The sequence below is a fragment of the Ovis aries genome, chromosome 4, assembly GCF_016772045.2.
Source record: "Ovis aries strain OAR_USU_Benz2616 breed Rambouillet chromosome 4, ARS-UI_Ramb_v3.0, whole genome shotgun sequence".
Lineage (NCBI taxonomy): Eukaryota > Metazoa > Chordata > Mammalia > Artiodactyla > Bovidae > Ovis > Ovis aries.
The window spans coordinates 104,240,799-104,264,107 of NC_056057.1; the positions used below are offsets into that span (position 1 = coordinate 104,240,799).

Consider the following 23,309-nt stretch of genomic DNA (forward strand, 5'->3'; position numbering starts at 1 on the left):
TAATATAACTTAGATGTCCTTGTCATTATTTCTGAAAATCACTTAAGGTTATTTCTGACCTTTTGTTTCTTGTAACAAGAGATGGAGATAATTTGTTAAATTCTGTATACAAATAATAAAATATTTGAGTATTTATGTTGGACATACAAAGAATCATGTTATTTGCCACCTCCTGGAGAAACTTTAAAAATAATTGGGAAGACAAAACATATATGACGCACAAATGCAGTGTCTGTGGAAATGAATGACTCTCCTTTGGGGACCTAAAATTGAGTAGAAGAGCCAGTCTCATTCTTAAAATTGGGAGGAATTTTGGAGACTTGAATGGATCCTTTGAACCTCCTTTCCACCCTTTGTAGGCTTACACTGGATGAGAGGCGGCAGTAGCAGCGGGTTGTAGTGGAAAGAACCCAGGGTTATGATTTAATGAAGCTGCATTCTAATCTTCTCTGCCATAACTAGCCGGGTTACCTTAGTGAAACCTCTTGGCTTTTTTGTGCTTTAGTATGTGTGAGGGGAAAGTAAGGTCTGCTTAGTCAACTTTATAACACAAAAGTTTTGTCAGCATAAGATGAAAAATAGATTGTTAATGTTTAAAATGTTTAAAGTGCTATCTAAATGCGAAATGCTGTTTAGTCACTTAAACATATCATTCTTTTCTCTGAAAAATAATTTATTTCAGGAAATAGCAAGTAACAGATTAATTTTGCAAAAAAAGACATTAAAACACCAATATTTTTCTCTCTCTTTTAGGCAGATATGTTAACCTGGCCTCCTGATTATCCAGAGGGCTAGATCTATGCAGAGAATTACTTCATTGGATAAAATAGAAATTAAAGCTTATCATTCTTGTGGAGAGTTGCTTTATTCTGTACATGTCATAAATTCTTTGTACATAAACATCTGTGTGGTTTTAACCTCTTAATTGACAACCCCACTGATTTTGATCTTTTCCTTCAGGCATTCTGTTCCATGTAGCCTTTATCTTTGGTCCTCCAATCACTTGTTACATATTCTTCTTAACTGTTGTGTCTTCTTACAGACCACAACAGATTATTTGGAGCCCTTTAAGAAAAATTATTGGCCAACAGTGACTTGGGAGAAGATATCTTCTCCAAATCTAGGCTCTCACAAAAAGAGTATGGTTAAACAACAAATGGGGATATGATTGCCCTATAGTTTATACTGTCCTATAGTTATTTTAGTGTTTGAAATTCAGGAGTAGCAAATTCAGATGTCCTCAGTTGTGCACTGATCAATCAGTGAAGCAAGTCTGATGGACACTGGAAGTGGGGAATTCTTCCGAACAGGGGACAGACAGCACATGCCCTATCTAAAAGGGGACACTGCTGCTCGGTTCCAGCCTTTGTTAACTTTGCAGGAATTTGGCCTTAGGGTTGCCAAATCTTTCCATTTCTCCAAAGAATGCTGAAATCTGCATTTTACTCTATTATTCTTACTTTTGAATGTTGGCTTCTAACTAAAACACCTCCCGGGCTAGCCAAAATATATCAGAGGGCCATATTTGGCTCTCAAGCTTTTGTTTGAGACCTTTGTGTACTTGGTTCGCTGTTTGTTTTTTTTTTTTCCTAATCCATTTAACTCGTCAGTTCATCTACTTTTTGCATTCTGCTCTTTCTCTTCTGTGAGCAGGGTGGCTGGTGGTACACATGGGAGCCTATACCATTTCTACTATGATGAAGCATGTATTTGTATGAAGATTCAGAGAACTGGGCAAGCTAAACTCAGTTGGGGATTTCCAGATAAGGAGAAAATAGGATGCATTGAGATGTGGCTGGGTCCAAGAGAGATGTTAGTGATAAATTCTGTGATTTGTTGGAAAGCCTGTGAGGCCAGTTTGTGGGCTTTTTGTGGTCTCTAGTATATATAGCTGTAACTTGTGCTGGAGAGGAGTTATGTGAAGGGGGAGCAGGTGACCACCTAAGGGAGAAGGGAAGGCTGCCTGTGGAGTATAGGATGCACTTTATCCTGTAGCCGTTGCTTGTGGATAGAAGGACTGAGACAGCTTTGGTAGTTGAAAAGCAGTGATAACAGAAATTATGGGGCGTATAGAACCCTGTATTGAATGATTGGTTTGTGTTTTTCCCCCATTCCATCCTATTTTTATTGTCTGTCAGTCATATTTCCTGCTACATTACTTGTCAAATAATGTGACAGTGTGTCAGTTCAGTTCAGTCGCTCAGTCTTGTCCAACTGTTTGCGACTCTCACATCCATACATGACCACTGGAAAAACCATAGCCTTGACTGGATGGACCTTTGTCAGCAAAGTAATGTCTCTGCTTTTGAATGTGCTGTCTAGGTTGGTCATAGCTTTCCTTCCAAGGAGCAAGTGTCTTCTAGTTTCATGGCTGCAGTCCCCATCTGCAGTGATTTTGGAGCCCAGGAAAATAAAGTCTGTCACTGTTCCCATTGTTTCCGCATCTATTTGCCATGAAGTGATGGGACCTGATGCCATGATCTTTGTTTTTTGAATGTTGAGTTTTAAGCGGCTTCTTCACTTTCCTCTTTCACTTTCATCAAGAAGCTCTTCAGTTCCTCTTCGCTTTATGACATAAGGGTGGTGTCATCTGCATATCTGAGGTTATTGATTTCTCCAGGCAGTCTTGATTCCAGCTTGTGCTTCATCCATCCCGCCATTTTGCATGATGTACTCAGCATATAAGTTAAATAAGCAGGGTGACAGTATACAGCCTTGACATACTGCTTTCCTAATTTGGAACCAGTCTGTTGTTCCATGTCCAGTTCTAACTGTTGCTTCTTCACCTGCATGCAGATTTCTCAGGAGGCAGGTCAGGTGCTCTGGTAGTCCCATCTCTTGAAGAATTTTCCACAGTATGTATTTCCTCAGTATGTGACAGTATGCATTCAGCAGCAGTTGCTAAATTATTTTTTGGAAAAAGGGCAACATAAGTATTCAGCACTTACTTCTACCTAGAATATATCAAAATGGTTGTTGTACACTCATAATGAATAGCTAAGTCCAAGTTTTGACATTTGACATTTGTCTTATTGGTTATTGTAGGCAGGAAGTAGAAGACAGTTTAAAGAGACCACCATAACTTTCCTCATTCCCAGTCTTAAGGCTCCACATGTTGAGGCTAAATATATATAGTACTTTCCAGTTCAGTTTTTAGATATTTCTAGGTTGTATATGTTTTTCTGAGGCCATGTATACTCTAGATTAGAGCATGGAACGAAGTTTGGTTTGATGGGTATAGACTTGCTCTCTAAACCTGCGAGGCCATAGGATGACATTTGGTGGTTGGAAGATATGTTTTAGTGATTTTCCTCACTCTCTTACCCCAGCATCTTGAAAGATCATGCTGTCCTAGAACTGGATATAAATTCAACAATCTAAAGGGAAGTGCTCGACCCAATATCTGATACCTTGCAGTTAAAACTATTTGAATCTCAATGACTCTCTAAACAGGAAGACATATATTCTGCCAGGCATTTATTGGCCTTTATAAAATCACATCGTGACTTTAAAATCTGCTTATTATACCACATAGATTTTGAATCCCACCTCTGATGCTTTGATTTTGGACTTTCTGAACCCTTAAGTAGCTTCATATTTATTTTAAAAGAGAGGATAGGGGTAGATTTGACGTTTTAAAAGTTATGAGCAGTCTTATAAGTAAGGCATTTGATGAAGTAGAGTTAATACTTTTTAATAAAAAAGTACATAAAAAGTCATTCTTCCGGTATGGCTTTTAAAACTGATTTTGTTCAATTATGTTTTAAAAAATGGTAATATCTTGGCATAACTAATTTTCAATGAAATTGGCTTCTTCATTGTATATACTAAACTGAGTTGAAACAAAATATATTTTTGTACTTAAAATAATTATGAATTGTTCGAAAAGTATCCTCAAATGTGAGAATGATATAAGTGGATATCAGAAAGCATTTATGAGCCCTGTCTGGGAATTTTAAGGATTCTCTCTGCTCTTCATATTTTAGATCATCATCCACACTTGCTGAGGCATTCAAGCTTCCTTGAGAACGTCCTGGGCTGGTTTTCCTCTGTTTGTTTTGGCCTTATACTAGATCTTGTCCCTAAGGATCAACTTGGTAGGACTTTGGGTAAAACAGTTTGGGCGAGCTTGTTAATACTACCACAAAATGAGTTCTACTTACAAAGCGCTAGTGTATTTAAGTTCTGTTGACCAGTAATAGTGTGGAACTGCAAATACAATAAAAATGTAAAATAATAGCCTTTTAAAGCAGTCTGATGGGTGTGGTTTTTCAAAGGGCAAGAGAGAATTCTCCCCTCAAATAATAGTTTCTTTATTGCAGTTAACAATTCTAATTGCTTGCCATGACATGCCCTTTTAAGTCCTTGGCCTGTTTAAGCTAAATAAGTTCTCTTCATCTTCTTTAGATCCCATAGGAACAGTTGAGAATCAGCAGTTTTAGGGTATTTGGGAGGAAGGTTCTGAATCCATAAGTGGTGATTATAGAAATCTGAGTATACTGTTTCTGTGTTGTTAAGTCAGCTCTTGACTGACTTTCCACTGACTTAAATCTCTACCCTTTTCTGTTGGTAGGTTAAGGAAATTAGTAAAGGTGGAAGATAAGGTTGTGATAGGGGTGCAACAACTATCTGTGTGACCAGGAGATATTTTCTTCTCGGTTATCAAATTGGAGTCCTGGCAGTGTCATGCTTCTGTCTTCCGTAGGTGATCGATGAAAGTTGGTTATTCAGTTCAGTTCAGTCACTCAGTCATGTCCGACTCTTTGCGACCCCATGAATCGCAGCACGCCAGGCCTCACTGTCCATCACCAACTCCCGGAGTTCACTCAGAGTCACGTCCATCTAGTCCGTGATGCCATCCAGCCATCTCATCCTCTGTCATCCCCTTCTCCTCCTGCCCCCAATCCCTCCCAGCATCAGAGTCTTTTCCAATGAGTCAACTCTTCGCATGAGGTGGCCAAAGTACTGGAGTTTCAGCTTCAGCATCATTCCCTCTGAAGAAATCCCAGGGTTGATCTCCTTCAGAATGGACTGGTTGGATCTCTTTGCAGTCCAAGGGACTCTCAAGAGCCTTCTAGGGTTATTATAACTTGGAGGCAATAGGTGGTCCTGTAAGTTTGTTTTCCATTCTGGTGTTCCAGTATAATTGGGCTTCCTTGGCTTGAAACACTGATTATTAGGTTAAGCAGGTACTAATGACTCGTAAGCCATTTTTTTCTGAGTCATGGTATGTGAACTAGTACCCTCCAGGAATAGATTTAAAGGGATTTCTTCGTCTTAGATGTAGCAAAATAAGGCTTTTTAAAATTTGGAAAATAAAATTTGCGTTGTTTTAAGATGCATTTACTATGTAAACTATAATATTAACAACTGCAGGAGGCCAGACAACTTATCAGGTAAGGCTTTGATGCTTCTGAGGAGTATTTCTGCTAAAGATACTGGACAAGAGAGCAGCTCCAAATAGGCCTAGTAGGAAAGACATGATAATACAGTCCTTCGCCAATCTGTCTTGAGTTTCTTTAGGTGAATTTTAATATTTGTAGATTAAAAAAAAAAAAGAAATTTCACTGGTGGCCTAGAGGTCAGGATTCCAGACTTTTCTTTGCTGTAGTTCTGGATTCAGTCCCTGGTTGGGGAACTGAGATCCTGCAAGCCAAAGTCTTCCTTCACTGCTACTTCCAATTATATCCCTTCCACACTGGTAATAACCATGGTTATCCACTGGTTATAATTCTTTGAGATTTTATATATAAAGCTATATATATATCTATAGACCTATATTGTTATGTTTTTCTTAAATCCTTCCATTTGTATGATAGTTGAGTGAACAACTTGTTATTTTTAATGTTGTCTCTGTGATTACCAGTTAGGTTGAGCACTTCCAGATACTTAGTGAACATCAGCATTACTTTTCCTGTGAATAGCCTGAACTATACATAACATTTGGTAAATTGTTCTTGTTACCTTCTATATTATTGAATAGTCTTCTACCACGTTGTTTTAAAATGGCTGTTCATATTGAATAGATTGGTCATAGTACATATAATTTATACCTTTATCATTGTTATGGTGCTATAATAGGAGCTTGGTAAAATCCTTATACTTCTAAGATCCTAGTTTTAGAGGCATTTTAGTTTGATTAATACTATTAGGTAAAGCATTAGCCATTTTGGTTGCTATCATTAACAAGTGTCACATTTACTTATTTAACCATTTTACTGAATATAATAGGGATTCAGAGCTGGTGTTCATAACAGCTATCATTTTCAGTGGTAATTACTGGTATCTTTGACTAGACTTAAATGTTCCTAAATATCTCTACTTAGGCGTAAGTTACTGGACTTATGCATAACTCTCATTGTGCTCATTAAAATAGAACCTATTTGTTTTTCAAGTTTTCCCTAGATAAATCTTTTTTAGGCAACTAATTGTGCCTAGACAAAAAAATATATTAGGAGAGCAGAAAAAGATCATTGTGATTTTGAGTGGAAAACATCTAGAAGAAAAGCTTTACAACTTGGGCTAAGCTGTAAAGGGTGGGAGTATTCAGAGAGATGTAAGGGGAAAGCATGAGGAAAGATAAGCTAGCATGTTTGGGAGGAGAGTGGGTATATAAACTAAATGGATTAAAGTGCTCAAGTGAAAAAAAAGTTGGAAAGGTAGTTTTGAGTTAGCATGTAGAAGGCATTTAATTAATGCCATAGTAAGTTTTGGATTTATGTTGTAATAGGATGCTTCTGAAGTATTTTGAGCAAGGAAATGATATGAAATGATATTTTAGAAATGTTAGATGGTATTAGGCAGGATGAATGGAGGATTAATATGAGGAAATAATATGACAAACCCAGGCAGCATATTAAAAAGCAGAGACGTTACTTTGCCAACAAAAGCTATGGTTTTTCCAGTAGTCATGTATGGATGTGAGAGTTGAACCATAAACAAAGCTGAGCGCTGAAGAATTGATGGTTTTGAACTATGTTGGAGAAGACTCTTGAGAGTCCCTTGGACTGCAAGGAGATTAAACCAGTCAATCCTAAAGGAAATCAGTTCTGAATATTCCATTGGAAGGACTGATGTTGACTGGTATTGACCATCTGGTGATGTCCATGTATAGAGTCTTCTCTTACATTGTTGGAAGAGGGTGTTTGCTATGACCAGTACGTTCTTTTGGCAAAACTCTTGTTAGCCTTTGGCCTACTTCATTTGGTACTCCAAGGTCAAACTTGACCGTTACTCCAGGTATCTCTTGACTTCCTACTCTTGCATTCCAGTCCCCTATAATGAAAAGGACATCTTTTTTGGGTGTTCTAGAAGGCCTTATAGATCTTCATAGAACCACTCAACTTCAGCTTCTTCAGCTTAACTGATTGGTACACAGACTTGGATTATTGTGATATTGAATGGTTTGCCTTGGAAAGGAACAGAGATCCTTCTGTCGTTTTTGAGATTGCATCCAAGTACTGCGTTTCGGACTCTCCGGTGACCATGATGGCTACTCCATTTCTTCTCAGGAATTGCCCTCAGTCGTAGATATAATGGTCATCTGAGTTAAATTCTCCCATTCCAGTCCATTTTAATTTACTGATTCCTATAATGTCGATACTCACTCTTGTCATCTCCTGTTTGACCACTACCAGTTTGCCTTGATTCATGAACCTAACATTCCAGGTTCCTATTACCAACCTAGACAGCATATTAAAAAGCAGAGACATTACTTTGCCAACAAAGGTCCATCTAGTCAAGGCTATGGTTTTTCCAGTAGTCATGTATGGATGTGAGAGTTGGACTATAAAGAAAGCTGAGTACAGAAAAATTGATGCTTTTGAACTATGGTGTTGAAGAAGACTCTTGGAGTCCATTGGATTGCAAGGAGATCCACCCAGTCCATCCTAAAGGAAATCAGTCCTGAATATTCATTGGAAGGACTGATGCTGAAGCTGAAACTCTAATACTTTGGCCATTTGATGTGAAGAACTGGCTCATTTGAAAAGACCCTGATGGTGGGAAAGATTGAAGGCATAAGGAGAAGGCGACAACAGAGGATGAGATGGTTGGATGGCATCACTGACTCAGTGGACATGAGTTTGAATAAACTCCTGGAGTTGGTGATGGACAGGGAGGGCTGGCATGCTGCAGTACATGGGGTTGCAAAGAGTCGGACACAACTGAGCAACTGAACTTACTCACTGATGCAGTATTGCTCTTTATAGCATTGTACTTTACTTCCATCACCAGTTACGTCCACAACTGATTGTTGTTTTTGCTTTGGCTCTGTCTCTTCATTCTTTCTGAAGTTATTTCTCCAGTGATCTTCAGTAGCATATTGGGCACCTGTTGACCAGGGGAGTTCATCTTTCAGTGTCCTATCTTTTGCCTTTTCATACTGTACATACTGTTCGTACTGAGAAATCTGTATGCAGGTCAAGAAGCAATAGTTAGAAGTGGACATGGAACAACAGACTGGTTCTGAATTGGAAAAGGAGTACATCAAGGCTGTATATTGTCACCCTGCTTATTTAACTTATATGCAGAGTACATCATGAGAAATGCTGGACTGGATGAAGCACAAGCTGGAATCAAGATTGCCAGGAGAAATATCAGTAACCTCAGATATGCAGATGAAAGCACCCTTACAGCTGAAAGTGAGGAAGAACTAAAGAGCCTCTTGATGGAAGTGAAAGAGGAGAGTGAGAAAGCTGGCTTAAAACTCAACATTCAGAAAATGAAGATCATGGTATCTGATCCCATCACTTTATGGCAAATAGATGGGGAAACAGTGGAAACAGTGACAGACTTTATTTTCTTGGGCTCCAAAATCACTGTAGATGGTGACTGTCAGCCATGAAATTAAAAGACGTTTGCCCCTTGGAAGAAAAGCTGTGACAAACCTTAATAGCGTATTAAAAAGCAGAGACATTACTTTGATGACAAAGGTCCATCTAGTCAAACTATAGTTTTTCCAGTGATCATGTAAGGATGTGAGAGTTGGACCATAAACAAAGCTGAGCACTGAAGAATGGATGCTTTTGAACTGTGGTGTTGGTGTAGACTCTTGAGAGAGTCCCTTGGACTGCAAAGAGATCAAACCAGTCAATTCTAAAGGAAATCACTCCTGAATATTCATTGGAAGGACTGATGCTGAAGCTGAAGCTTCAACACTTTGGCCACCTGGTGTGAAGAACGGACTCATTTGAAGAGACCGTTATGCTGGGAAAGATTGAAGGTGGAAGGAAAGGGAGACAACAGAGGATGAGATGGTTGGATGGCATCACTGACTCAATGGATGTGAGTTTGAGCAAGCTCCAGGAGTTGGTGATGGACAGGAAAGCCTGGCATGCTGCAGTCCATGGGGTCGCAAAGAGTTGGACACAAGTGAGCGACTGTACTGAACTGAACTCAGTCATCTTATCCAGGAAAATAAAAGGGTTTCCACTCTGTGTTGGTCTCCAAATTGTTTTTAAAAGTGGTAAAATATGAAAATGTGAGCAACTACTTTATTTCAAACCAAAATGACACTCTCGCTGGTGATGGTATTGTAACGGTTTTATTCAATGAAAAGCGTACAATGGCGTCATAGTTATGGGGGGTAGGTTTTTTTTAACATTAATATGTGATACAAACATAGCATTTAGTCAGAATTACCTTACAAAATTACCTAAAAAGGAAATGGTTTTATGTTGGAGACATTTCTCAGTAAGTTCATCATAAATTTTTTTTTTTTCATGTGATCACTGGAAGAGATCACTGTTTCTTCACTTGGAAATAGATGAAGTAATTTGCTTTCATTTAAGAGCCATGTTGCAGAAAACTCAGCCATCTTTCACCGGTGGCAGAAATGGTGAAATGAACTGTGCATTGAGAGACATGTGCACTGTGGAAATACAAACCATAGGAGAGTTAGGTCTCACGTGTTACAGCTTCTACAAGGGCTCATTCTCACTCATTGGTGGCATGTGGGCAGGCAGCACCCTTAGCACTGATGGTTTTCTCTCTGCTTTCTGAGCCTCCTTTTCCCCACTCCCGCTTCACAGCAGGTTTGACCTGGTTTTTCTCAGTGGCTTAACTATAGTTACCAAAACTAGGAAATTGGCATTGGCACAATACAGTTAACTAGACTATAGACCTTACTCAGATTTCACCAGTTTCTCCATGCATTCATTTTTTATTTTCTTATATGTCTATGTGTATAATTAATTCTAGGACATTAAAAATACTTTTAAGAATAGTTTGGATTTACAGAAAAGTTGAAAATATAAAGAATTTTCATATAGTTTTCACCCACTCTTCCCTGTAACATCTTATGATTGTATAGCAGACTTGTTACAAGTAACAAACCAACTTTGGTTCATTACTATTAATTGATACTGCATTTTATTCAAGATTTGCTTATTTCCCCCTAATGTCGTTTTTTTAGTGCCTGCATGCCAGGCAGGAGAGCAGATCACATTTCGTTTTTCTGTCTCTCTAAGCTTATCTAGACTATGACAGTTTTTCAGATTTTTCTTGTTTTTTGTAATCTTGACCACTTTGAGGAATACTGGTCAGTTACTTGTAAGAATGTCTCTCAGTTGAGTTTGGTGTTTTTCTTGTGGTTCCGTTTGTCGTGATTTTGTCTCGTGGTTAACCTATAACTGAGGTGACGGGCTTTTGAAAGGAAGATTACAGAGTTTAAGTGCCATTTGTGTCTGTTCGTGTCAAGAGTAGTGCTGTATCAATATGACTTACCACTGTTGGTGTTGACCTCGGTCATGTGGCTGAACAACGTTAGCCAGGCTTTTCACTTCAAACTTACTTTGGAAGCGAGTCCCTAAGTACAGCTTACGTTCAAGATGTGAGGGGATTTAAGTTCAACCTCCTGAGGGGTATTATTTACAGAAGTCATTTGCATATTCTTCTGACAGGTTTTTTATAATTTTATGGAAACAACATGAGTACTGATTCAGTCTAACATATCTGTTCTTCACAGGGTGGGAAGCCCCGTAAACACCGGAGGGATCGGCTACAAGATTTAATCGATATAGGCTTTGGCTATGATGAGACAGATCCGTTTATTGATAACTCAGAGGCTGTGAGTAATTTGTCTTTAATATAATAGCACTTCTTTGTTTATTTGGGTAGTGGAATTCAAAGTAAATGTTTCAGCAAGTGTTTTTACTAATTCCCTTTTGATGTATGTCTAAATCATTTACAGTTTTGGTAATTCCCTGGCATTCCACTGGTTAGCACGCAGTGCTTTCTGGGTCGGAGCCTGGGTTTGATCCCTGGTTGGGAAACTAAAACCCCAAAAGCTGCATGGTGTAGCCAAAGGAAAAAATAAGTTTCCAGTTTTATGTGCTTACAGGTAATTGAGCCATCAGTAGTATACACTTCTCTTTGTGTACTTGAGTATGCATGTAAGATAATTATAGTTAAAATTATATTTATAGGTTAAGTTTCTAGTAGTGGGATTTATTGATCAGAGAATATTTCCATCTTGAGTTTTTAATCGATGTTCCCAAGGGCAGGTATGTTTTGAAACTCCTTCCAGATCAGAACCATGAGATTTTGAAGACTGGGGCTGCTGGGTTGTAGTTAATCTGGCAAATACCTTGAAATTGTGCTTCATGGTTTTATTGCTGCCAGTCCTTACTACAGTGGTGATAGTTGAATGCTATCCTTCATCACAGCCTGTTTTGATGAAGCCCTACAGCTTTCCCCCTGGAATCTTCTTTCTCTTATAAAAGGAAGAGGAATTCAGGAGAGCATTTCATTACTACAACAGTGCATTGGTCACGTAGCGAATAAATAAAGGCATGTCGTGTTTAGGGGTTGGTAAGTTGTATGTCCTTACATTCTTCTCAGTGTGCTGGAATAATCTAATCCCTGCATTATGATATCCCCTGCACTGTGTAGTGACCACTTACAATATACAGAAGGTTACACTAAGGTGGCTGTTAGACTACCCACAAATTAGTACCTCTTTTTCCTGTTACTACAGTGCTTGGTTGTATAGAGGATGACAAGGCATCTAGTGGTAGGAAAGGGATAGGAAGGACTTCCAGCACGAGGCATACATACCCTGTCATGCTCCTGTGTTACTTTGGTTTCCTGACATAAACTGGTTTGCAAGCCTACTCTGTAGAAGTAAAATGTTGACAGTGTCCTTTGGAGTTGAGAGGACTTTGTTTACCAAAAAGATTGTCAGCCTTTTTGTAGGTTTGGGCATGGAATGGTCACAAAGAGTTTTGGCTTTGATTTGACATTGAAGTCAAAAGTCCTGGATTCTAGACTCCACTTGTTTTCTAATTCACTGTGGACCAGGAGCAAGTCTTTTATTCTAGCATCACCCAGTTCTCGCTGTTACGACTGACTTGCCCAGCAGCATTATGTCCTCTGGGACTCAAGGTCATGGCATGCTGCAAAGCCTGCGTGGGTGCTCGGTCGCTTCATTTGTGTCCAGCTTGTTGCAATCCCATGGACCGTGTAGCCCATCACGTTCCCCTGTCCACAGGATTTCATAGGCAAGAATACTGGAGGAGTTTGCCGTTTCCTTCTCCAGGGGATTTTCCCAACCCAGGGATCGAATTCATCTCTCCTAGTGCTCCTGCAGGTGGATTCTTTACCAGTGTGCCACCAGGGAGGCCCATCGAAAAGCATAAAGCAATGGTATTGATGTGAACACTCTATGTAAAGTAGATTTTCAATTCTAAATAACCCAAGAGGAAACTCAGCCATGGCCATATATAAATGAACATTGCATGTACTCAGGCTTACATAGATAGCATTAAAAAATTTTTTTAATTAATTTTTTTATTGAAGGGTAATTGCTTTGCCAAATTTTGTTGTTTTCTGTCAAACTGCAACATGAATCAGCAATAAGAATACATATTTCCCCTCCCTTTTGAACTTCCCTCCCATCTCCCTCCCTATCTCCCCACCTAGTTGATACAGAGCCCTTGTTTGAGTTTAATTAGTAAACCTAAATTTTTTAGAGCAGTTTGAGGTTCACAGAAAAATTGAATGGAAGGTGCAGAAATTGCCCGCGTACTCCTTGCCCTCACAACATGCACTGCTTCCCCCATTATCAGTGTTCCCCCACCAGAGTGGTGTGCTAGTCACAGGTGGAAGATCGGCATCAACACATCATCACCCGGAGCCCATAGCTGACCTTCAGATTCACTCTTGGTGTTGTACGTTCTGTGGATTTTGACAAATGTATAATGACATGTATCCACTGTTACACTGTCATACAAGATAGTTTCACTGCCCTAAAAAAAATGCTCTACCTATTCATCCCTCCCTAACACCTGCAACCACTAATCTTTTTATTGTCTTCATAGTTTTGCCTCTTCTCCAGCGTCATACAGTTAGAATCATATGGTATGTAGCCTTTCATAAAGAGCATTTTTAGTATTTTCCTTTTGTAGCATTTCAAATATTTGAATAAAAGTGTTTTTCAAACTGACTTTTGCGAACTGTAATTTCTTTGTGTATTGATTTAAAGACTGGCCGGCATTTTCAAAGAGAATGAAATAGAGTAGGAGCTGTTATAGTAAGCCATTGATACATTATGCAGTTTTTATTATGTGTGTATGTTTATATATGCATGCACTGGGTTTTGATGGGTAGTGTATTTTCCACTTGGGCTGGTGAAGAAAATTTGCAAGCCACTGCTAATAAATGAGGATAAATTTTGTAGGTATAAGTCGTTGTTTTATATATATATATATATATATTTATTATATATATGTATATATAACTACACAGTTACTGACATTTATAGGACAGTTTCGGTCCCTGTTTTATAGGAGGAAATTGAACTAAAACACAGGTTGTTTATTGACTTTGCAAAATAATTTTGCATCATTTTCTTTAACAGATTATTTCATTTTTACGTGAAATAATTCAGTGATTCAAACAAAACACTTATGAGCCAACCAGATTATTTTCTTGTTTTTTTCCAATGGGTATATTGCCAATTGGGTTTTTGTTTTTTTTCCCTCTGCGTCACCCTCATGGGATCTTAGTTCCCTGACTGGGAATTGAACCTGGGCCCTTGAAAGTAAAAGTGCAGAGTCATAACAACTGGACCGCTAGGAAATTCCCACTAGTAGGCTTTCTCTGTTTGTATATTGTTCAATAGGGATTGAAAATAATCTGGTTCTGTTTCACTTTAAGAATTGTGTACTATTAATACTACTGTAATACCTGAAAATAAATGCTTTTGAAGATTATTTTTAGTCTAACATGCATGCTGCCAAATTTTAAAAAAACAAGGGAAATCTTTTTATTGTTGAAATAATAGCAGATATGATTAATGCTTTTATGTAGGTTAGTCTTTTAAATTTCACTAGAACTTAGTGAAGTAAGTAATATTGAATCTGTTTCACAGCCACAAAGTATTGACGTGAAGTGATGTATTCTGGGTCACAATAGCTAGGCATCTCTGTTGGCAAAGGATCTAATAAATCTGGTTTGCAGGTTCAGTGACCCATTGTCTCTTAATACATTGTACTTAAAAGGCTAAAATTATTACAGAAGTAGAAATGTCACATACTTATGAAACTTATGTAAGGTTATAAATTAGTGTTACCTTAACAAAAACAACCCCAGCACATATCCTGTACCTTGCAAGAAAAAAAAAAAGTGCTTGGTACGTGTATACCTCACGGTGCAGTAGAAGCTGGGTGTTAATCCTTGCTCTGTAACATTGGTTGTGTCACTTTAGCGTGGTTGCCAGGTTTATCAAGTACAACTGTAGTCCACCTGGTTATATTTTTTTAAAAAGGCTAAATAAAATATGCATGAAGAGTTTGTTCTCCTGAAGAGTGTTTTGATAGGGAAAGCTCAGCAGAATACTGCAGAAGAAGATAGACATTGAGCACCTCCGCATTGTCTGGTAGCCTGGTGATGTGTGTGTTTCTAAGCGACATACTGCTTGTTATAATGGATAGGTTGGGAAAACAGTCAGTGACACTGCCATAAACCAATACAGGTACTGTGGCAAAGTTCTTAACCTCTCTGAATTTGGTTTTCACTTATAAAATGGGAGTAATATTTGCCTTCCTTGCCTCAAAAGGGGATCGGGGAACCAAGTGAAATAATTTATATGAGGAAGCTAAAAATTGTAAAGCATTATACAAGTTTATGTAAGCAAAACGTGCAGGTGTATTTATCTTATCACAGTTACACATTTTCAAAATAATTACTACAGAGACTTTTCACTTTGTGAAAAAATTTATTTATTTTTGTCTGCTCTGGGTCTTCATTGCTATGCGTGGGCTTTATCTACTTGTAGCAGGCCGGGGCACCTCTCTAGTTGCAGTGCATGGGCTTCCCATTGCAGTGCCTTCTCGTTTGTACCACATCTTCTTTATCCATTCCTCTGCTGGACATTTAGGTTGTTTCCATGTAAACAGCGCTACAGTGACCACTGGGGTGCACGTATTCTTTAGGATCATGTTTTTCTCCAGATAAATGTGGAGATTCCTAAGCACTGGACCACCGTGGAAGCCCAGTCTTTTCACGTCTTATTCTTTACTCCTCACATTACTCCTTTACTTAGAGAGAGTACTGGGCCCTTTCTGAAGGTCTTAGCTGTAGGTCTTTGTTGCTCCCTCAAGTGGAGCAACAAGAAAGGAGTGTGTTCCTTTTTTCTTTTTCTAACATCATTCAGTTTTGGTTCAAAATCATTAAATGTACAGTCTTTCTCCATTCTCCATGTAGCTTAAGAAGATACAGTTTAAAATCACAAGTTTTGTACTTAGCCTTAATATGTTTAACAAATATGTTCTGTACATTTTTTGCCCATGGCAAAAGAATTTTCCTTACAAATACGACTTTCTTAAAGACTAATTACATAATATGAAGAGTACCCTTAAGTAGAGTTCTGGGGACCCCAGGTAGCAGGTATCTTGCTTCTGTTAGATAAGTACTTCCTTTTTTTCTCTTTTGCCATGAAAACCTTCATTTACTTAAGATTGACCTTCCATTTAGTGCTTGTTTTTTCTTCTTCAGGTGAGATAAGATAAACCTTAAAATCCAGACTTACACAACTAGAGAAAGCCCGTGTAGCAACGAAAGACCTAGCACAGCCATAAATACATACATACAGTTTTTAAAAATTGAAGCTTAGAGGACATCAGCTTAATGTGATATTCTAGACCAGATCTTCATATTGATTTATACAATTTAAATCTTTTTTTCAGAGCAGTACCTGGATTCTCAGTGTATGCTTACTGAACAGGGCAGTTCTTTTTCTACTTCCCTTTAAAATTTATTTTTGTTTTATATATTTTTTTAAAAAATCCTTACTTAAAAGCTTAGAACTAAGGCAGAAGAAATAACCTTTAATTTTTACAATCTATTTATGAATAAAATTATATATTAATACCAATATTGGTAAGAAGTGAAGTTCATTTGTCGTCTGGCCATTTAGTCTTTTTTAACTTGTATCGATTTCTCAGCAGAATCATTTGTCATTAAGAATAGCAGTGATTGTTAAGTTTTTCTCAGCAGATGATATATTTAGAATTAGCTTCAGTGTTTGAGAAGTTTCTTTTTTTAACAAATACTGAATGATCAGAGCTCATTTCTGTTCCAGATACTAACTTTTTCTAAGTTTATTCACAGACATTTTCATTGCAGTTAGTTTTGTAGTTAAGATGTAAGGAAGATGCTGACGGGATTGAATTTCTTTGACGTATTTATAGAATTAAATATAGTAAGATATATCTGAAAAATTTTTTTCAATCTAGTATGACGAATTAGTTCCTGCTTCTCTAACAACAAAATATGGAGGCTTTTATATCAATACTGGCACTCTCCAGTTTCGCCAAGCTTCAGATACTGAAGAAGACGATACCACAGACAACCAAAAGCACAAGCCACCCAAAGTGAGTTTATCCAACACTGCAACAGCAATGAGAGGATTCAATTAAAAAGAAGTGGTTTTTGAATTTTACTTTTGCTTTATAGCTGTGAATATAAGGAAAAGTAAAATGCTAATCATTTTTTAATGAATTTATAGTTAATTACATGCTTTAAAGTAAAATTATATAATATGGGGAAATATATTCTTATATCATAATAAGTTATATTTTCTGTTAAAACTTCTCTCTCCATATGTAGTCTAATAATCCACTATTTCTGGATAAGGTTGTGGTTCTAGGATAGCTTAAGACTTAATATGGAAATGACCGGTTTAGTAGTTACTTGTTCTATGATGTAAAGCAAATTTTATAGAATATATATATTGTATTTGAGAAGTGAATAAAATGTCTTTACATGTTTCCCGAAATGTGAGCCAAAGACATATTTGTACCAGAATTATCAAAATGTTTGTTAAAAATGCATATTAAAAGGCTCTCCCCCAGATAACCAAAACCAAGGTTTGGGGGTTCTCATGGACCCAAAGAATTTGCATTTTTAGCAAGCAGTTCTAATGCACCCTGAAATTTGAGTAAAATCATTTTCCCTGGATGCTGGATTGATATCATCAAAGAGTAAAGCAGTAATGCTTAAGTAAGTGATGTACTTTATCATTTTATAGATTCCCAAAATAAAAGAAGATGATATTGAGATGAAGAAGAGGAAGCGGAAAGAGGAAGGGGAAAAGGAGAAGAAGCCAAGGAAAAAAGTACCCAAGCAACTGGGGTAAGTGAAATTAGGCATCATGAGGGAACTAGTACTGCAGCACAACAAGCACTCTTTTTTAGAAAGATATGTTTACCATTAAGCAGTTCAACTTAGCTGGATCTAATTTAATGCAGCATTTATAAATGTCAGTGACCTATTAACTTATTTTTAGTATTATTTATTAAGTAGAAGTCATCTTAGAGACTTCAGGTGTTTTAGATCAGATTTACATATTTGTTCATGAAGTATTTTGCTTATTACAACATTTTATCAACAAGAACCAGTTTGAAAAATGGAACACGTTTTCTTAATTTTTTGCACTAAAACAAAGCTTAGATACCCGGGGTCTGAGAATTGGCAGTAGTCTTTGTGTTAATGATTGATGGTCGTTTTAATATTTTTTAAAAGTCATTGATTTTATTTAGCTATTCTTAATGCTTGTCACAAGTCATAAGAGGGAATTCCTTGGCAGTCCAGTGGTTAGGACTTGGTGCTTTCACTGCCAGGGCCCGGGTGCAATCCCTGGTTAGAAATTAAGATCCTGTACATTGAGAGGCACAGCCACAAGAAAACAAAAAAAGAGCGAGGGAGAAATGAAATAAAAAGTCATAAAAATAAAATGTACCTTGCAATTACGAAACTACCAGTCTCCCTACTTCTCTCGGCTTTTTTAAATAGAGCCCAGGGACAAAAACTTGTGAGAGGCTGGATTTTTCTCCCTTCCTTAGCAGAGGAAGAGGTACACCTGAATTTGGGACTCTCAAAATCTCAAGAGTTAATGTAAGGACGTATTTAGCCCCTCCTATACGTGAGATTGAGCTTCCCAGGTGGCGCAGTGGTAAAGAATCCATCTGCCAACGCAGGAGACGCAGGTTCAGTCCCTGGGTTGGGAAGATCTACAGAAGGAAGTGGCAACCCACTCCAGTATTCTTGCCTGGGAAATCCCATGGACACAGGAGCCTGGCAGGCTATAGTCAGTGGGGTCACAAAAGAGTTGGACATGACTGAGCGACAAACGCACTTCCTGCATACCAGACACTGTCTGGGTTTTGGATATAATAGTATGAAATGAAACACTGGCCTACCTTCAAAGCACTAATCATCATTTTTAGTTTCTATAGTGCACATAGAAGCATATAAGCCAATGAAATTAGAAAAGATTTTTTAGAGAAACTGATGGCTAAACCAAGACCACCCTTTCCTTATAATCCCCACAGGGAGAAAGTTGTCACTGAAAATTACATGTATCTATATGATACCCTCAGAGAGAAATGGAAAGTGAAAAAGGATCAGAAGGTAGTAGCAGACAGAATGAGTTCTGAATAGATGACATGGTGATGAATGAAGGCTCACAGACTGACACAGAGGACTTCGCATTCCTTGGGGAGTTGGTAGCACGAACCGCCTGGGGCGCCAGTTTGAAGATGTACTATGTGGGCTTCTCTGGTTATTAAAGTCAGCTCTGTTTTCAGCAAAAGTGCAGTTCTTTACTTCATTAATTCTTTAGGTGACTACTTTATAGATGTGGCAAAGAAAGAATATTCCAAAAGGTGTAGAAGTTTAAGTTCATATACTTTCCTTTTTTCTTTTTTTTTTTTTGACTTGCGGGATCTCAATTCCCTGACCAGGGATCAAACCTGCACCCTTGGCAGTGAAAGCTCAGAGTCCTAAACCACTAGACCAGAGGGAATTCCCTAACTTTGTATGCTTAATAAACCAGAGCTCTATTCAGTGTTGTTTATTTCTGTTGACTTTATCCCTTTCATTTTATTCACTCTAATGGCCATTCACCCATCTGCCTTTCATAAATGACAGTCCAGATGATGAAGATGATGTTACTTTAACTCTATGCCTTCTTATTTCCATGGGGTTTTAACCTTTAAAATCATACATAGCCTAACTGATCACTATTTTCTTCACAGAGTTATGGCTCTAAATTCACACAAATCTGAAAAAAAGAAGAAACGTTATAAAGATTCTCTTTCTCTAGCTGCCATGATAAGAAAATTTCAGAAAGAGAAGGATGCATTAAAGAAGGAATCTAACCCTAAAACCCCAGTGAACTTCTCAGCCTCCTCTCTGAATAAACCCCCCTCTGCTGCTGTAGCGTTGGGAAATGATGTCTCGGACCTGAATCTGAATAGTGCTGATCCGGACCTCCCCATCTTTGTTAGCACAAACGAACATGAACTATTTCAGGAAGCTGAAAATGCCCTAGAAATGCTAGATGATTTCGACTTTGACAGATTACTGGATGCTGCTTCTAATGGTAGCCCCCTCTCGGAGTCAGGGGGAGAGAATGGAAACACCACCCAGCCAACCTATGCCTCTCAAGTTATGCCCAAGGTGGTACCTACACTCCCAGAGGGTCTGCCTGTCCTCCTTGAAAAACGTATTGAAGACCTCCGTGTAGTAAGTGTGATAATTCTCTTGTTTTTTGTTTACTGCATAAACATAGCAATAAATACTTATTTTCAAGCAAAAATAATAACCTGTAACCCTAACATACTTTTAAGTAACTTTATTTTCTATATTTCCTTTTAAGCATTGGATCTGTGCATAGCCTTTTTAGGTATAGTTATAACATGGGAATGGCAACCCACTCCAGTATTCTTGCCTGGAAAATTCCATAGACAGAGGGACCTGGTGGGCTATAGTCCAGGGCATTGCAAAGAGTCGGAAGTGATTGAGTGATTGAACACAAATGCACACATGACATGGATACAGTTCATTGTTTTATTACCTCACTTAGTCATATTTTTCTGTATAATTTTCATAAATATAATTTTCATTGGCTTACATAGCCTGGTAAAGAAAATACAGGGAAGGTAGGAGCAAATAAGTGTACCTGAACTTGGTCCAACTATGTTGACTGCTAGTTATTCTACAGTTGATTTTACCAGCTAGTCCTGACCTACTCATCAGCTTTCGTAAGTGCACATTGTGTTCTCACTAGACAAACTTTTAAGACTTGAGCTTTTAGCATTTCACAATGGATTCCTCTGCTGATTGACTTGGATACATAATCTCCGTTCAGTTGCAGATTCAGGTATGTAAGTACACTTTTTCCTTTAATCTCAGGGAGATATTATTTTGACTTAAAATGTTCCAAACATAGCTTAAAATGCCCCCTCCCTTTTTTGTTACTACTTTGGCATGTTTGTCTAAACCCATGCCGTGTTTTTAGTCCTCTTTTTTATTTTTTTTCCCTGATTACAGAAGTTATATATTCAATATAAGTTGTATTTTTCACTTAGGGAGGGAAACATACCTGATAATCAGACATTTTCCACCCCCAGTATGGGACAACCACTGTTAAACTACTTATTTTTCTGGATTTTATTTCATGCATTTGCAAATATGTTGTTATTAAAAATAATTATTGTGATTATTAAACGTATTAAATAATGAAAATAATTATTAAATAAAATAATCCTGTCCATGGGATTCTCCAGGCAAGAATACTGGAGTGGGTTGCCATTTCCTTCTCCAGGGGATCTTCCCTACCCAGGGATCAAACCCAGGTCTCCTGCATTGCAGGCAGACGCTTTAATCTCTGAGCCACCAGGGAAGCAAATCATTGTTAACAGAAGTATATTCTATAACTTGTCTCTTCTAGGGTTATAGTAGCCATTTAAATCACATTGTAAATTTATCAATCATCTCCATGTTGTATTTATTTCTCTTAACTCTTTCTAAATTTTAATTATCTGATTAGGGGAGCAAGAGATCTAATATTTTCAACAGGTGACTCATGGATTCTAATTATCAATTTTATTCTTTTTCTATTTTTCGTTCTTTAGCATTTCTTCTGAGCTCATCGCTTATTAAATGCTCTAAAATTTTTACTTATTTTAAGGTAATTTGTTAGTTCAGGACTTACAGAAGTGTGTTCAAGTATCTCATTGCCAGTGTTTCTTAGGTTATGACTTGTATTACCATAATTTTTGCTTTACGTCTATGCTGTGTTGTTTGTTGGCCCATACAGTTCTTGCTGGCTAGATCTCTGTTGGATGTGTATCATTTGAAGATGGCCCTGTCTGTGCTGTTAATGTTTCTTACTGCAAATTCAGTATTGTCCGATTTTACTGTGGATTCCTTTCTCTCTATTTTTGCATGGAATAGCTTTTCCTATCATTTCCCTTCATTTTAGCTCTTTTTTGAGTTCGTTCGTTTAAGATTCTCTTTAGGATTTTCTCTTACCTACAGCTGTTACAATGATAATGACATAATCTTTATTCTGTCATTTTCTTTTATATTGTTTTATTCCCTCCCCCTCCTTTGTTTTTTCACTCTTGCTATTTTCTATGCTTATCATTATATAGTTTTTTTATTTAATCTTCTTAACCACTGTATGAAGTATAGGTATTGTTTCCTTTTTATGGTTAACAAACTTAAGTGGAGATAGATTAAGTAGCTTGGTCAGGCCCCACAACTAGTAAGTGGTGGAGCCCTAATTTAAGCACAAGGGTTCACCTAACTCCAAGGTACGTGCTTTTTGCCATTGTGTATTGCCCCTAAAATCTTTAGTTTCTTTGATGGTTTAAATATAAAAGTGCTAGGGATGTAATCCAGGTTTTTCAACATGTAATTAATAATAGCTATTATTATTAAGAAATAGCAAATAGTTATTAGCAAATACCTATACCCTGCACTGAGTGTAGTACTCCTGGGACCCACAACTTCACAGGACCCCAGTTACTGTTGAGGAGACAGTGCCCTGAGTGGAAGTGGCTAAGCCGTGATGCAAAGTCAGAATTGAAAGGGAGGACCGTCAGGCTTTATATAACTTGCACTCTGTCCACTGTGTTGTGTTCCGTTCTTTCCCACTTAATAAACAAAACTGGTTGGCAGTGAGTGTGTTTCAGCTTTGTCGGGTGCTGGCATATCTCATATACTAACACCCTCTCTGTAGTAGCCATGGCAGCACTGAAGCAGCTACTTCCTAACCTCTTAGGAAATGATCAGTAAGAAGATTCATTTCATTTGCTAGTATCTGTAAATTCTCCATATTTTTGTCTTTCAAATAGGACTTGGTATTTTTTCCTCAGGAAGTAAGGATTCATCATTGCCTACAGTGTTCACCTCTGTCTGATAAGGTCTTTCTTCTTGTAGTTCTTTTCTCACTTTGTAGCATTCTTCCACTGTTCAGCCTCTTGAAAGTTTAGTTTTCATTCTGGCTTTCTTCCTACATTTCTTCTCCCTACACATACCCAGTCTTCCTCCTTTCTAAGAAATGCTGAGGCACATCCCCAAAATTGTCTTCATCTATTTATAGCATGTGAGGTTGTCAAACAGTGTAAAATTATCAACAAAGTTGACAGAGTCAGCATGTTTCTTGCTCAGATTATTGGATCAGGATGTTTTACATCTCAAGTGTCTTAAGATAAGCTGTCTTTTGTGATTTCCCTGGTAAGTTTCACTTATGGTAGTGTACTGGTTGCATACTTTTTGTTTCTGGTAAACTGGTTAAGAGACACAGTGATGAAAATATCATTCTTATCTTCGTTGAACTGATTTTTGCTTATCCCTTGGTAATGATCATGGCCAGTTTTTTCATTGTTAGTAATTAAGTGGAACCCAGACTGGCTGTGGGGCTTCCCTTGTGGCTCGGATGGTAAAGAATCTGCCTGCAATAGGGGAGATCTTGGTTCCATCCCTGGGTCGGGAAGATGCCCTGGGGAAGAGAAAGG

At 37.8% G+C, this 23,309-nt stretch overlaps 1 protein-coding gene across 6 annotated transcripts in view; it reads left to right on the forward strand.

The window, feature by feature from the left end:
• Positions 1-23,309, forward strand: part of UBN2 (ubinuclein 2) — a 79,006-nt gene that overhangs the window by 8,782 nt on the left and 46,915 nt on the right. For all 6 annotated transcript variants that reach the window (XM_042248893.2, XM_060415141.1, XM_015095402.3 and 3 more), the window contains exons 3-6: positions 10,967-11,068; positions 16,737-16,874; positions 17,531-17,634; positions 19,539-20,028. In XM_042248893.2, coding sequence (XP_042104827.1) covers positions 10,967-11,068; positions 16,737-16,874; positions 17,531-17,634; positions 19,539-20,028 — 834 coding nt within the window. The remainder of the gene's footprint in view (positions 1-10,966; positions 11,069-16,736; positions 16,875-17,530; positions 17,635-19,538; positions 20,029-23,309) is intronic.